At 40.9% G+C, this 12,053-nt stretch overlaps 1 protein-coding gene across 1 annotated transcript in view; it reads right to left on the bottom strand.

The window, feature by feature from the left end:
* The window catches only part of EMB (embigin), a 41,791-nt gene extending 32,115 nt beyond the window's left edge, over nt 1–9,676 (bottom strand). Inside the window, exon 1 of the mRNA XM_082835914.1 lies at nt 9,366–9,676. Within this exon, the coding sequence (XP_082692040.1) occupies nt 9,366–9,474 (109 nt within the window). The 5' untranslated portion in view covers nt 9,475–9,676. The remainder of the gene's footprint in view (nt 1–9,365) is intronic.
* Between the last annotated feature and the right edge of the window lie 2,377 nt (nt 9,677–12,053).

Here is a 12,053-nt window from a genome sequence, read left to right as displayed (position 1 = left end):
CTTTGCTTCCTTTGCTAGGGAGACCTTTTTTCTTGGCCTAGCCTATTGCAGAGCAGAATGCCATCATGAAGATCTTCACCACACTTTTTATCCCCGAAACAAGCTCATAACCCTTTTGAGATGGTCTGACTATAATTATTATCATTATCATTATTCTTAGTCACAGTATCAGCAATAGTAAGGATGACGTAAGCTGAAAAAATGCTGTCATTCTGATTCTCATTTCACTTAAATACGTGAACACATACAGCATACATGCTTGATGCCAGTAAGGAATATGAAGCTGAGTAAATTTGGTTCCTGGAGGGCTGCATGGATCATAATAATGTTGGTTTAGGCCCACAATTTGTGATTGAGAGTCATTAAAATGTCAGAGTGGCACCCATTTATAGTATTGACTGTAACTAGCCTATGTGGTGTATACAAGTTGGTATGTGAGCTACAGAGTATGAAGTGTGATTTACATCTTTGAAGGACTCTGGAGGTAGAATAGAGCTGGAGATAATGCCAAGGAGATGAGCTCTGAGGCTGGGGTTATCTTCCCATTTTGCATCAACAGGATGTGGATGGATGGGTCCCCCTAGGACCTACATTAGAACAAGGAGAGAAAAGGGGTCTAGGCTTGGCTTGGGCAAAATATAAGCTTATGAAAGTTGAAGGAATAGGAGGAAAAGGAAAAACCAAGCTTCAAGAGTAGGAAAATTTGGATAGTTCCAGAATATAGTAACTGTTGTGACCACTTCCAATTGCCAACTCATATATTAAAAATACAAACAGACATCTATAATCCAGCCACCACCTGTATCCTAACTTCCTATTGCCTTTAAAGCATTCATGATCAGGCTCCAGACTCCACTGAAGAAGCCCCAGGTGCAAAAGGGCATGTATAACTGTTGTGATTTTTGTCTTGGGAAAAGTTCCTCTAAGAGTCTTGAGTACAAGAGCAGGGCAGTCTGCAGAAGGTGTTAGAATATTAAAGTGAGAAGTTCATTGTTTAGCCAAGATATTTTTTAATCAAAAAAGTGAGAATGTAAACCTTATTGCTTTCAGTAGGAGGACAGCTGGCAGGAGGCTGATGCAGCTGATGTTAGTGTCTAAAGGAAACTGGCAGGAGATTCAGGCAGATGTGGTTTGAATATTTCCCTGAAAGGATTAGGCTGAGTCACAAAAAGAAGTACAGAATGGAGAGTCAGGGATTTGTATCCTGGTCCAAGTTCTGCCAATGACTTGTTACTTGGGGTTTCATTTCATAGAGAAGGGAGGATCAGAAAAGCTGGATAATATTGAGTGATGGTGCCAAGATCATAACACGCATTCCTTAAGTTATCATACTCACTCCTCTATTAATCATTGCTGGAAATTTTCCACTCAGCATTCTTTTACAGGTAGTGGCCAAAATGCCAGCATAAAAGAGTAGCTTTTAGTAGTTGTGACAGAGATTAAAAGATTTTTCTCCCTCTACTTGGGCGATGGGGCATGAGGGTGTTGCATCAAAGAACTGTGTAACATTCTAATTTTCACCTATATTGTTTCATGGGAAATTGCAAAATGATCTCCACTTAGATATCTTTAACATATTACATTTTAAAACAGACATTCCTAGAAGGGTTTATAATTTATGCTATTAACATTTTAAATAAAATAAACATGCTATAATTTCTATTTAATATTAAGGTAACATTTTCACTAGTTTAAATGGGGCCCTATTAAATTGAAGTAAATTGGGAAGAAAAAAAAGATAAACACTAAAATACTACATTGGGTTTTAAGATTTGCTTTTATTTAAGTCAGAAAATCAGTTCAACTATACCTCTGTTTAAGAATAAGCATTTTGGGGCTTCCCTGGTGGCACAGTGGTTCAGAGTCTGCCTGCCAAGGCAGGGGACACGGGTTCGAGCCCTGGTATGGGAGGATACCACATACCGCGGAGCAACTGGGCCCGTGCGCCATGGCCGCTGAGCCTGCGCGTCCGGAGCCTGTGCTCCTCAGCAACGGAGGCCGCGACAGTGAGAGGCCTGCGCACCGCGATGAAGAGTGGCCCCCGCTTGCCACAACTAGAGAAAGCCCTCGCACAGAAATGAAGACCCAACACAGCCATTAATTAATTAATTAATTAATTTTTTTAAAAAAAAGCATTTTCTCTAACATACCCCCCGCAAATCTCTTATATTTTAAAATCTTGGAAGGGTCTGGACATCATTTAAAGAAAGGTATAAGAAACAGCTATTAGGATAAATACCATTCCCTGCCTTTCTCTCTCTCATCCACATAATGTATTGATTGCTATCAACATGTATAATTAAAATTATTTTAATAAGTCTTAGTTTTAGCGTTCTGATAAATAGCAATATAAATGTGCAACCCAATGACAGAAACACAACCTAGGAATGGATAACATATATTATAAAACAGAGGTTTCAAACTCAGAATATATTTCCCCGTGGAAGCAACACTATCATTATACATAACCATGAGATCCCACACCAAATTGTAAAAGCCATTTAAGCCATGATATAGCTGAACTATAGCATTAAAATATCTAATTACCAATACTACATTTAGAGTTCTACCGCTGGGCTCTAGGAATATAGGATCCCTATCCCCTGTCCCTAGCGGCAGTAGTAAAAGAAGAGAAGGGGAATACGGCTACCTGGATTCCTAGACACTATACCCCAGAGAGAGTTTGTCAAGAAAAGAAGAGGAAAGAAGTTTTGGCAAGAAAATAAATTCCTGATGGGAACATTTATAAGTCAGACTTTCTAAGTCAGGGACAGGTAACAGTCTAGATAGGGAACTCATATTTTTTTATATACATGGGAACTATTGGACAAGAAGGTCATTTTTAGATTAGTTTAAAAAAAATTAAAGAACAATTAAAAAGCCTAATGACAAAAGCAATGTGTACTTTTACACAGCCTTGTAAAACTATTTTTAAAACTTGGTCACACAGAAATGCAAATAAATTGACCTTTTCTTTAAAATATGATTTTTGCAATAAAATATATTTTGAAGGGCAGTGTGGAAACTAATGTTTCAAACTACCTCCACCTGGGTCATTAAGATATTTTAACAGTGAAACTTACGCCAAATAAAACTAGGATTTCTGCTCTTTCTAGAGACTGTGGGTTTTTTAAATGTTTCACGCACTAGGTTATTCTCTTATAGGACTTAGATTTTGTTTAATGGTTCTCAACTAGAGGTGATTCTCTTCTTCCCTGCACCCTGCCCAGGGGATATTTAACAATGTCTGGAGACATTCAGGTTATCACAACTTGGAGGTTACTACTTGTACCTGGTAGGTTATATTAGTTTCGTAGTGTTGCCATACCAAATTACCACAAATACGGTGACTTAAAACAACAGAAGTTTATTCGCTCAGAGTTCTAGAGGCTAGAAGCCTGAAATCAAGGTGCAGGGCCTTGCTCCCTCTAAAGGTGCCAAGTAAGAATTGTTCCTGCCTCTTCCTAGCTTCTGGTGGTTGCCAGCAATCCTTGGCATTCCCTGGTTTGTAGATCCGTCACTCCAATCTCTGGCTCCATTTTTACACATCCATCTTCCCTCTGTGTGTCTGTGTCTCTAGATCCAAGTCTCCCTCTCACTTCTTTCATAAAGACACAGTCATTGGGTTAAGGGTCTATCCTAATGTAACATGACCTCATGTAACATGACCTCATTTTACCTTGATTACATCTGCAAAGCCCCTACTCTCAAATAAGGTCACTTTCACAGATACCAAGGGTCAGGACTTGAACATCTTTTGGGGGGTGACACAACTCACCCACTACAAAGGTAGAGGCCAGTGAGTCTGCTAAGCATTCTACAGGACAGCCCCCCATAGCAGAGAATTATCCAGCCCAAAATGTCAATAATGCCAAAGTTGAGAAATCCTGATTTCACAACAGGTCCATCTTCAACCCTCATTCCTCAAAGTGATGATTTTTAAAAATCTTCAAGTGGCCCTATAGCCCTGAGGTCCTGTTTTACATGGTTTAGGTGCAGATATTTTAAAGCATGAACATTTGCAGCCCTACCTATTTTGAGGACCTTTTCCAAAGAGGCACCAAGTGCTGGATGGCGTTTTAAAATGCAAGCTAGGAAACCAGTTACAGCTGTTAGCTAGCTCCAGGCTCTTGGCTACATCACAGAAGCACTCTGGGCTTCAAGATCAATCAGATGAGACATCTAAATTCTCTTTCAGGATCTCAGAACTATATAATTATAAGGCAATAGTAAAAAAGATTCTATCTTGAGAGTAGGGATACATTAGTAATGATATGACCACAGTAACTTTAAAAATACCAGAAAAATATTATTTTCAATTAAAAGAGAAACACCATTTTTAAATATAACATCTATTAATTCTATACTAACAATATATTATTTGAGATATTTTGTTGTGCATGAATAGTGACTATGTTTTATTAGGAGTAGAGAGTTTAATTTTAGTAAACCATTGTGAGGTTTTTTTCCTTCTATGTCAATGTGTGTGTCCTAAGTTGTTTATTTCCGAGGTTCACCTAATATTGTGAAATATGTGAGGCCAGCTATACAAAAGTAACTTGAAAAGATTACAATCTAGGACAGACAGCCTCAACACTTACAATCTGTCTCTGTTTGAGGGCAAATACTCCTTTGGAAAATCGTACCTAATTACATAAACTGATGACTATTTCTCAGCTATCCTTGTAGTTTGTCTGTTAATTCAAGCTTTCTCAGAGTTGAAATTCTTTTTGCTTTTCAAGCAATCTCAAACTAACAGAAAAGTTTTCCGTACAGAGTAAAGAATGTTTCCCCTGAACCACTGGGGAACAAGTTGGTCACCTGATGACCCATTCGACCTCGGAAACATTACAACATTATTTCCTACAAAGGACATAGTCCACTTCACCCCAATACTGCTGTTAAAATCAGGAAATTAGCATTTATGCACTATCATCTCATCCCACATCTTATCTAAGTTTCAACAAAAGTCTTTATAATGTACTTTTTTAGTCAAAGGTTTCAGCTCAGGATCACATGAGCTGTCATGAGCCATGTCCCTCTATTCTCTTCACTCTAAACAGCTTTAGTCTCTCCTGACTTTTATGACCTTGATGCTTATGAAAGTTCCAGGATAGTTAAGTTGTAATACGATTAATTCAGAGTAGACATCTTTGGCAGGAAAATCACAGAGGAGATGTTGTGTTCTTCTCACTGCATCCTATCAGATGACACACAATTTTATTTCTTTCTTTACTGATTTACACTCTGATCATTTGATTAAAGTGGTGTCTGCCAGGCTTCTCCACTTAGAAGTTATTCTTTCTCCCTTTTCATTAATGCCAATTTTGTGGGAAGTTACTTTGAAACTATATAATATTTTGTGCCTCATCAAACTTTCAATTGACTCATTTAATTAATTAAGTTCAGTATGTACTCATGAATACCTATATAATTCAATGGACATTATTCAGTGCATATGGATACTAGTCCATTAGTATTATTATTTACTTTCACGCTCTATTTGTCCATTCGTACCCACTTCACTTTGGCTTCTGTATCCTTTTGACATCACCCATTATTCTTTGAACACTTCACTGCTTTCTGGCATAAGATGTTCCAGGCTTATCCTATCCTTTCCCCACTCCAGTCCTGATATCAGCCATTTCTATAAAAAGTCCAAGTTATTATTAGTGAAAAAAAAAATGTATTTAGAGTCAAGATTTGGGTGCTAAGTATGTTCATCACTGCTCCATCGCAGTGGGCAGACCTAAGAATACATGTGTACATATTCATACACACACACACAACATATATATAATGGGTATAATATACATACATATATACAGTTGGCCCTTGAACAATAAGGGTTTGAACTTCAAGGGTCCACTTATATGCATATTTTTTTCAAGAGTAAATACTACGTTACTGCATGGTCCATGGTTGGTTCAATCCTTAGATGCACTGATACAGAAGGCTGACTATAAATTATACATGGATTAACCTTTGTGTTCAGGGATCACCTGTCAATATATATGACACATATATGCATTATACATATATTTACACATACACGTTTATATTTATGCATCTATTTATATAGATATATATAGACATAAGACATGGATAGAGATAGATATTTAAAGTCATGAATTCACGCTAATGCTGCCAATTGCAGTCCAACACCACAAGGTTCATTTTAGTCTTCCCCGTTTATTTCCTTCTTCTCTAGAGAAAAACCTAGATTCTATTATCCTCACCAGCTTTACTTATCTGATCAATCCCCCCATATATAACTAATCTCCTGTTGGCCCCCAAAGAGATGTTTTCCTCGCCCACTTAGGCTCCAGCATCCTGCACTGTCTGCTCCTGCATGCTTTACCTCCATCCTGTGATCAAGATCAGACCTGCATGCCATAGCTGCGTAGAAGCCCTTGTCACTCTGCTCAGCGCTGAGGCCTCTCGCCAGACCACCCTTCTGTAGGAACGCCCACCTCATGTGCTTCGGCTCTAACACTCTACACGGGGCTGCCCTCCTACCTGGATGCCATCCTGACTGGGCTCAGCTTCTAATTCCCTGATCTGAAACAGTTTGGGTCCCTTCAACAGGGGAGACGCTTCCGCATTTCCCCACCTAATGACTACAGGACTCATTCCCAGAAGGAAGGGAAGGAGATGGGGATGAGAGGTGGGGATAAAAGACCAGGACGAGGAAGAGCCAGTTGAACTAATTCTTAACAAAAGTGTATATAATGTAATTTCAAATGTGATGGTAATTTAGGGTCAAAATTTTGATGCCTCAGATATAACCCTATTAAAGACAGGCTTATATCCCATCCGTTCCTTTAAAGTTTAAATGCCATGAAAGGTAAAAACTGCTAAAGTTTTCTGCTTAGATATAGACTAACAATGTAAGGTATATGTAGGTACTCGAATATTTGTTCCAACAAATATTTACTACCGGGCAGTTGCTCTGTGTGTCTCTAGAAAGGAAGGGGGCATTGATCAAGGAAGCATGTAAGCAACATCCTTTAGAAGTTAAAAATGATCATTTCAAATGACTCCCCTGCAAACATTTTTCAAAGGATAAGCATGACCCTTTCCTTCAATTTGTTCCCCCATAAGAGTAATAATAATGATTTTTAAACATTCCCATTTATGTAATATTTCTCCTTCATAAAGATATTCTACATTTCTTATTTAATTAAAACAGCCTAAAAGAGTTAAGGTGAGTCCTTGTGCCAACTTTATTCCAGGACTCAAACTGAGTCAGCAAGCCCTACAACCCAAATCTAGCATTTGTATCCACACACTCTGCTGTCAGTGATTCCAAACTTTCATAAACATACCCACTCATCTCAGAGAGACAACTGAGTTTAAGAACACAGTATTTGGAATCGGACTGAACATGCTAAATTTCCTGCTCTACTGCTTAATCATTTGTACTTAGGCAACTATTTAGCCTCTCTAAATTCCAATTTCCTCATCTGAAAGTCAGGGATAATAAAAACTAACCCATAGAGCTATAAACTATATGGTGCAATGCCTGGCACACAGTTGTTACATAGTAAATATGATACATTTATGATAAAAAATGATAAACATTTTTATTTTTAAAATTTGGCCCCAAATCTTAGGTTTATAGAACACCTACTTCCAAGTAGTTAAAAGCACCTAGGTAAAAAACAGCGAGTAAACTTCACAATGGTCTTTAGCGAGGAGGAAACTGAACCTCACCGACATCGATACAGTATCTATAAAGTGAGATGAGGCTGCCTCACAAGTTTTAATTCTGCCTTGAAATGAAATGTTAAGTAACTGCATGCCTTTTATATGTCACATTCTTCCATAATTTTAGCTTAAGTGGAGCTTAAAGGACAGGACTTGTGCTACATACACACACAGACATCGGCCGTACATATATACATCATTCTTTTTATTTAAAACTTTATTTGTTAATTTATCCCACCTTCATTTGTTTCCTACTTTTCTCTTTGGAAGTCTGCTCTAAGTGTCAATTTAAACCTGACTCCCTGATACCAATGGAATACCTATCCAACAGTGCACTCTCTAGGCCATATCATTTCAAAGCAGTGGTTTTCAACCTGCTTAGGCTCATATGATTAAAATCACATGGGAGCTTTTAAAACTCCTCACGTGTAGGCTGAATCCCAGGCCAACTGAATCAGAATTTTTGAGGGCAGGATCCACTTATCAGCATTTTTAATGCTCGCTGGTAATTCCAACATACAGCCAACTCGAGAACCAAAGTTCTAGGACACACCTAGAATGCGTTGGTCCTCAGAAGTGTAGTACCCTCAGGTGAATGATAGGTGAATCAGGGATAGCCCAGGGTGTAGAAAACGTCCTTGACCATTCTTTATAAGTGGTGTGAATGAAAAAGAGAAAGGTGGCTGCAAAGCGGGGTGAGGAAATTTAGAAACTGAGGCAACCCAAAATGTTTTGTCCAAGTTGTTAACAGCTAGGCCTGTTAAAGGACATTTATTTAAAAATGAGTAATCTTACTATTTGATTATCTTTCCATCTTCAAAGTATGTTACAAAAAATCTACATGCTATAAGCTCATAAAAAATGAATTCCTATTAAAGGTTCGAAACCTTGTGTAGAATAATATCCTGATTTTAGTTACTGATGGGCAATATTTGCAAACTTGGAGGTGGTCTGTTATCCTAATCAGCCGCTAATACTTTGAAATTTATAACACAGGAACTTGCATTAGAAAGTACGTTAGATAGAATACTTTCACCATAAAAAGTAATTATAAACAGGTGAAGCTAAAATGGCAAATCTGGTGTTCGTCTCCCTGATGCTTTGCACCAAAATCCCTCTTTCAGTGTCTTAATAATACAACCACAAATACAAACAAAGAAAAACCCATGGTCTTTGTTTTCAAAGACCAAGGTAGAAAAGAAGACACACACATTATTATCCTTAAGTCGTGGGGCTTTGTTTTGTTGTTGTTGTGTTATTTCAGCTCAGCTCTAAAACACATCATCAAAGCCAACCCACCTGCCAGGAAGGGAGGAGGGGATATTTAAGCCTCACTATCGATTTAAGTGAAGGGCCTTGGGAAATGTGGCTTTCAGAAATCCTGCCACTTTAGCAGAGGCCAAGTCGCTGCCTTGTTCCTGCCCGTACCCTCACGCCCTTTTCCTAGGAACACCCAGACACTGCCCTACAACCCACGACCCCGTCTCGTAGGGCGCTGTTCGTTCCAGCGGAGGAGCCCGAACCGCACCGGCCTCTCGGCCAGTTTAGATAACCCTAGCGTGGCAAACGGGCGGAGGCGGACGCCGTTCCCCACCCGCGGTAGCCAGCATCCCCGCGCGCTCTCCGCCCCCTCGTTGGCCCAGAAACCATCACACCTGAGGTACGGCCGTCCTCCGAGCTCCGGCGCACCGGGGCGAGGAGGCACAGGAGGAGCAGCGGCAGGGGCGGCGCCCGGGGCCCCCGCAGACTGGGGAGGGAGCGCATGGCGCCAGCAGGTCCGCCGCGGTCCTCGCGCACCCACCGCCGTCGGTCCCCGGAGTCGCAGCGCACACTCGCCGGCGGCCCGGCACTCGCTGCCAGGCCCGGGGGCAGGACACTCGAGAAAAGGCGGAGTGGGAGGGGCCGGCCGCCCTGCCCTCCTCCCCTGAGACACTCTGACCGCGCCAGCAGCACACCCAGAGCTGCGCCCGGCCCTCCATCAATTATGCAGCCAGCGGCCGGCTGCAGGAGCGCCCGGATGTGCGGTGGCCACCCCCGCGCCGCATCCTCCGCCGCCTCCTCTCCGCCCCAGCAGGTCAGGGAGGGAGATAGCTGAAGACGCTGGCAGGTGGCCCCTAGCCCATCTCCTGGGAGAGAGGTCGAAACTCCTAATATTTATATATCTATAGATATATCTGCAGACTATCCTTTGCAGTTCATCTGAAGCAAGGTTCACTTATTTACTTTAGTGGGACAGAGGGTGGGAACGCGTTTCAGCTCCCCCGGCCATTCTGGGTTAAGAAGGCTTATGTGTGCGCTGGTGAAAGGCGCTATCCAGCTGCCCGGCATCCTGGACTAATGTCTTTGCTCTGCCTACCAATCGCACACAGCCTCCTCTCCGGTCTCTGAAGGCTTAACCGGTTCGCTCTAGATTACGGTTTGAGAGTCTCAAGAGTCCCGCAGTCTGTTTTCCTTTTTCTTTTGTTTGCTTAACCTAGCAGTTTCCGAGAAGCCACTTAGAGCTCAAGAAACAAAACTACGGAAAGTAGATAACTGTGTAAAATGCACAAGCCTGTAGACCTTTGTCAAACTCCAACACCGTTTAAGATGTTATCCCTTACTGTAGCTTGGAATTTTTCAGTGCTCCCGACCAAATAAAATAAAACAGCTAAAAGCTACTGCTTTATCGGAGAGGGTAGGAGGAATCTAATTACCACATAAAGGAGTAGTAAGATGTGATAATTCTCCAGGCTGTTATAACACATTAAAAGATATATTTTAAAAGTATTTCTCATGAGTTTGTTCCCTCTGCCTTTGTCTTTGCAATGTCCGGTTTGATAGTCATAAATTCAAAATATATCAGTGTCAAAAAAAGGATTGAAAGAAAATGTTAGATACGAATTTTGAAAATTGAAGTGAAGACAAGAGCTATGCTCACCTCATACAGGAATGATGTGTTTTTTTGTTTGTTTTTTTTTTTTTTTTTTTTTGCGGTACGTGGGCCTCTCACTGCTGTGGCCTCTCCCGTTGCGGAGCACAGGCTCCGGACGCGCAGGCTCAGCGGCCATGGCTCATGGGCCCAGCCGCTGCGCGGCACGTGGGATCTTCCCAGACCGGGGCTCGAACCCGTGTCCCCTGCATCGGCAGGCCGACTCTCAACCACTGCGCCACCAGGGAAGCCCAGGAATGATTTTTAATTGGTGTGTATTTTTAAAATATTCCTGTTTCCAGTTTAATGTTACATAGGCAAAACTTTGAGGGAAAATGCAGATTATTTGAATTTGTATCGAGAGAACATGAATAATACAGTTCGTTAAGCAATATTAAATTTCCACCAAGTGCCAGGCAATGTGTTCATTTCTTGTATTGCAAGGAGTGCCCGCATGTGCGGGTGCGCGCGCACACACACACACACACACACACACACACACCTAGAGAGCTATTTATCTATGAACTACAAATCTAAGGAAAGCCTCGTCTCAGTCAGAAATTTATGGCTATAATGATTAAACCTTTCTGAACAAAGCCTTATGAGAGACCCTGAAGGACTACATTTTACATCATGACCCTCTTAAGACCTTGAGCGGACTTGCTAAACCCAAACTGCCTGATCACTTGTCGCTAAGTCACACCCCTGTCTTCCTGCCCTGCATCCTGTCTCAAGACTAACTACAAGCATTTCCCTATGTCTTTGGAGAGTTTTAACAGTTAAGCACTTCTCGAAACAAACTGGACTCTGACTGACCTTCCCCAATTACTCCAATAAAATCCTTAAGCTCAAATTCACCTTTCTTCAAATAAGCTGACCTCATTTAAGGAAAAATTATCTTCCCAGTCAGATCAACGTGTTTATGAAGAGAAAAAAGTGACTTGCCAGGTTGAGGCAAGTTTCCACTTCTCTTTTGCTGTTAGAGCAAAATAAATTGAGGAAGAAATATAATTCTTGTTTTGCTAAGCATTTTGAAAGTTTTCCCCATTAGTACTGGTTTATATTTATATATTTGATATTTTTTAGCCTTATCCCCAGTCCATTTTTTTCAAATGATCCGTATCCTTTAAAATCAATTTATATACTACCTTCCATGTACAGCTTTTTCTGACCTTTCTGGTCCAGATTGACCTTTCCCTCCATGGTGAATTAAATATGGCCACATCTGCTTTGACACTGTCCTCATCATGAGGTATGCTGAGGAAGAAAGAGGGTCCTGTATTTCCTCCCCTTGAGCTGGGTGACTCCTGTTGACATATTGAATATCACTGAAGTAACACTGTGTTACTTCCGGATCCAGACCACAAGAGTGTCCATTTCCTTCCTTCTTGTCTTACAAGACAGCTGCCAGGAAAGAAGTAGGACTACCTTGAGA

This window comes from Leucopleurus acutus (assembly GCF_964270905.1).
Source record: "Leucopleurus acutus genome assembly, chromosome: 3".
Taxonomy (NCBI): domain Eukaryota; kingdom Metazoa; phylum Chordata; class Mammalia; order Artiodactyla; family Delphinidae; genus Leucopleurus; species Leucopleurus acutus.
Note: the sequence above shows the minus strand (reverse complement) of the source record. Positions and strands in the feature narration are given on the sequence as shown.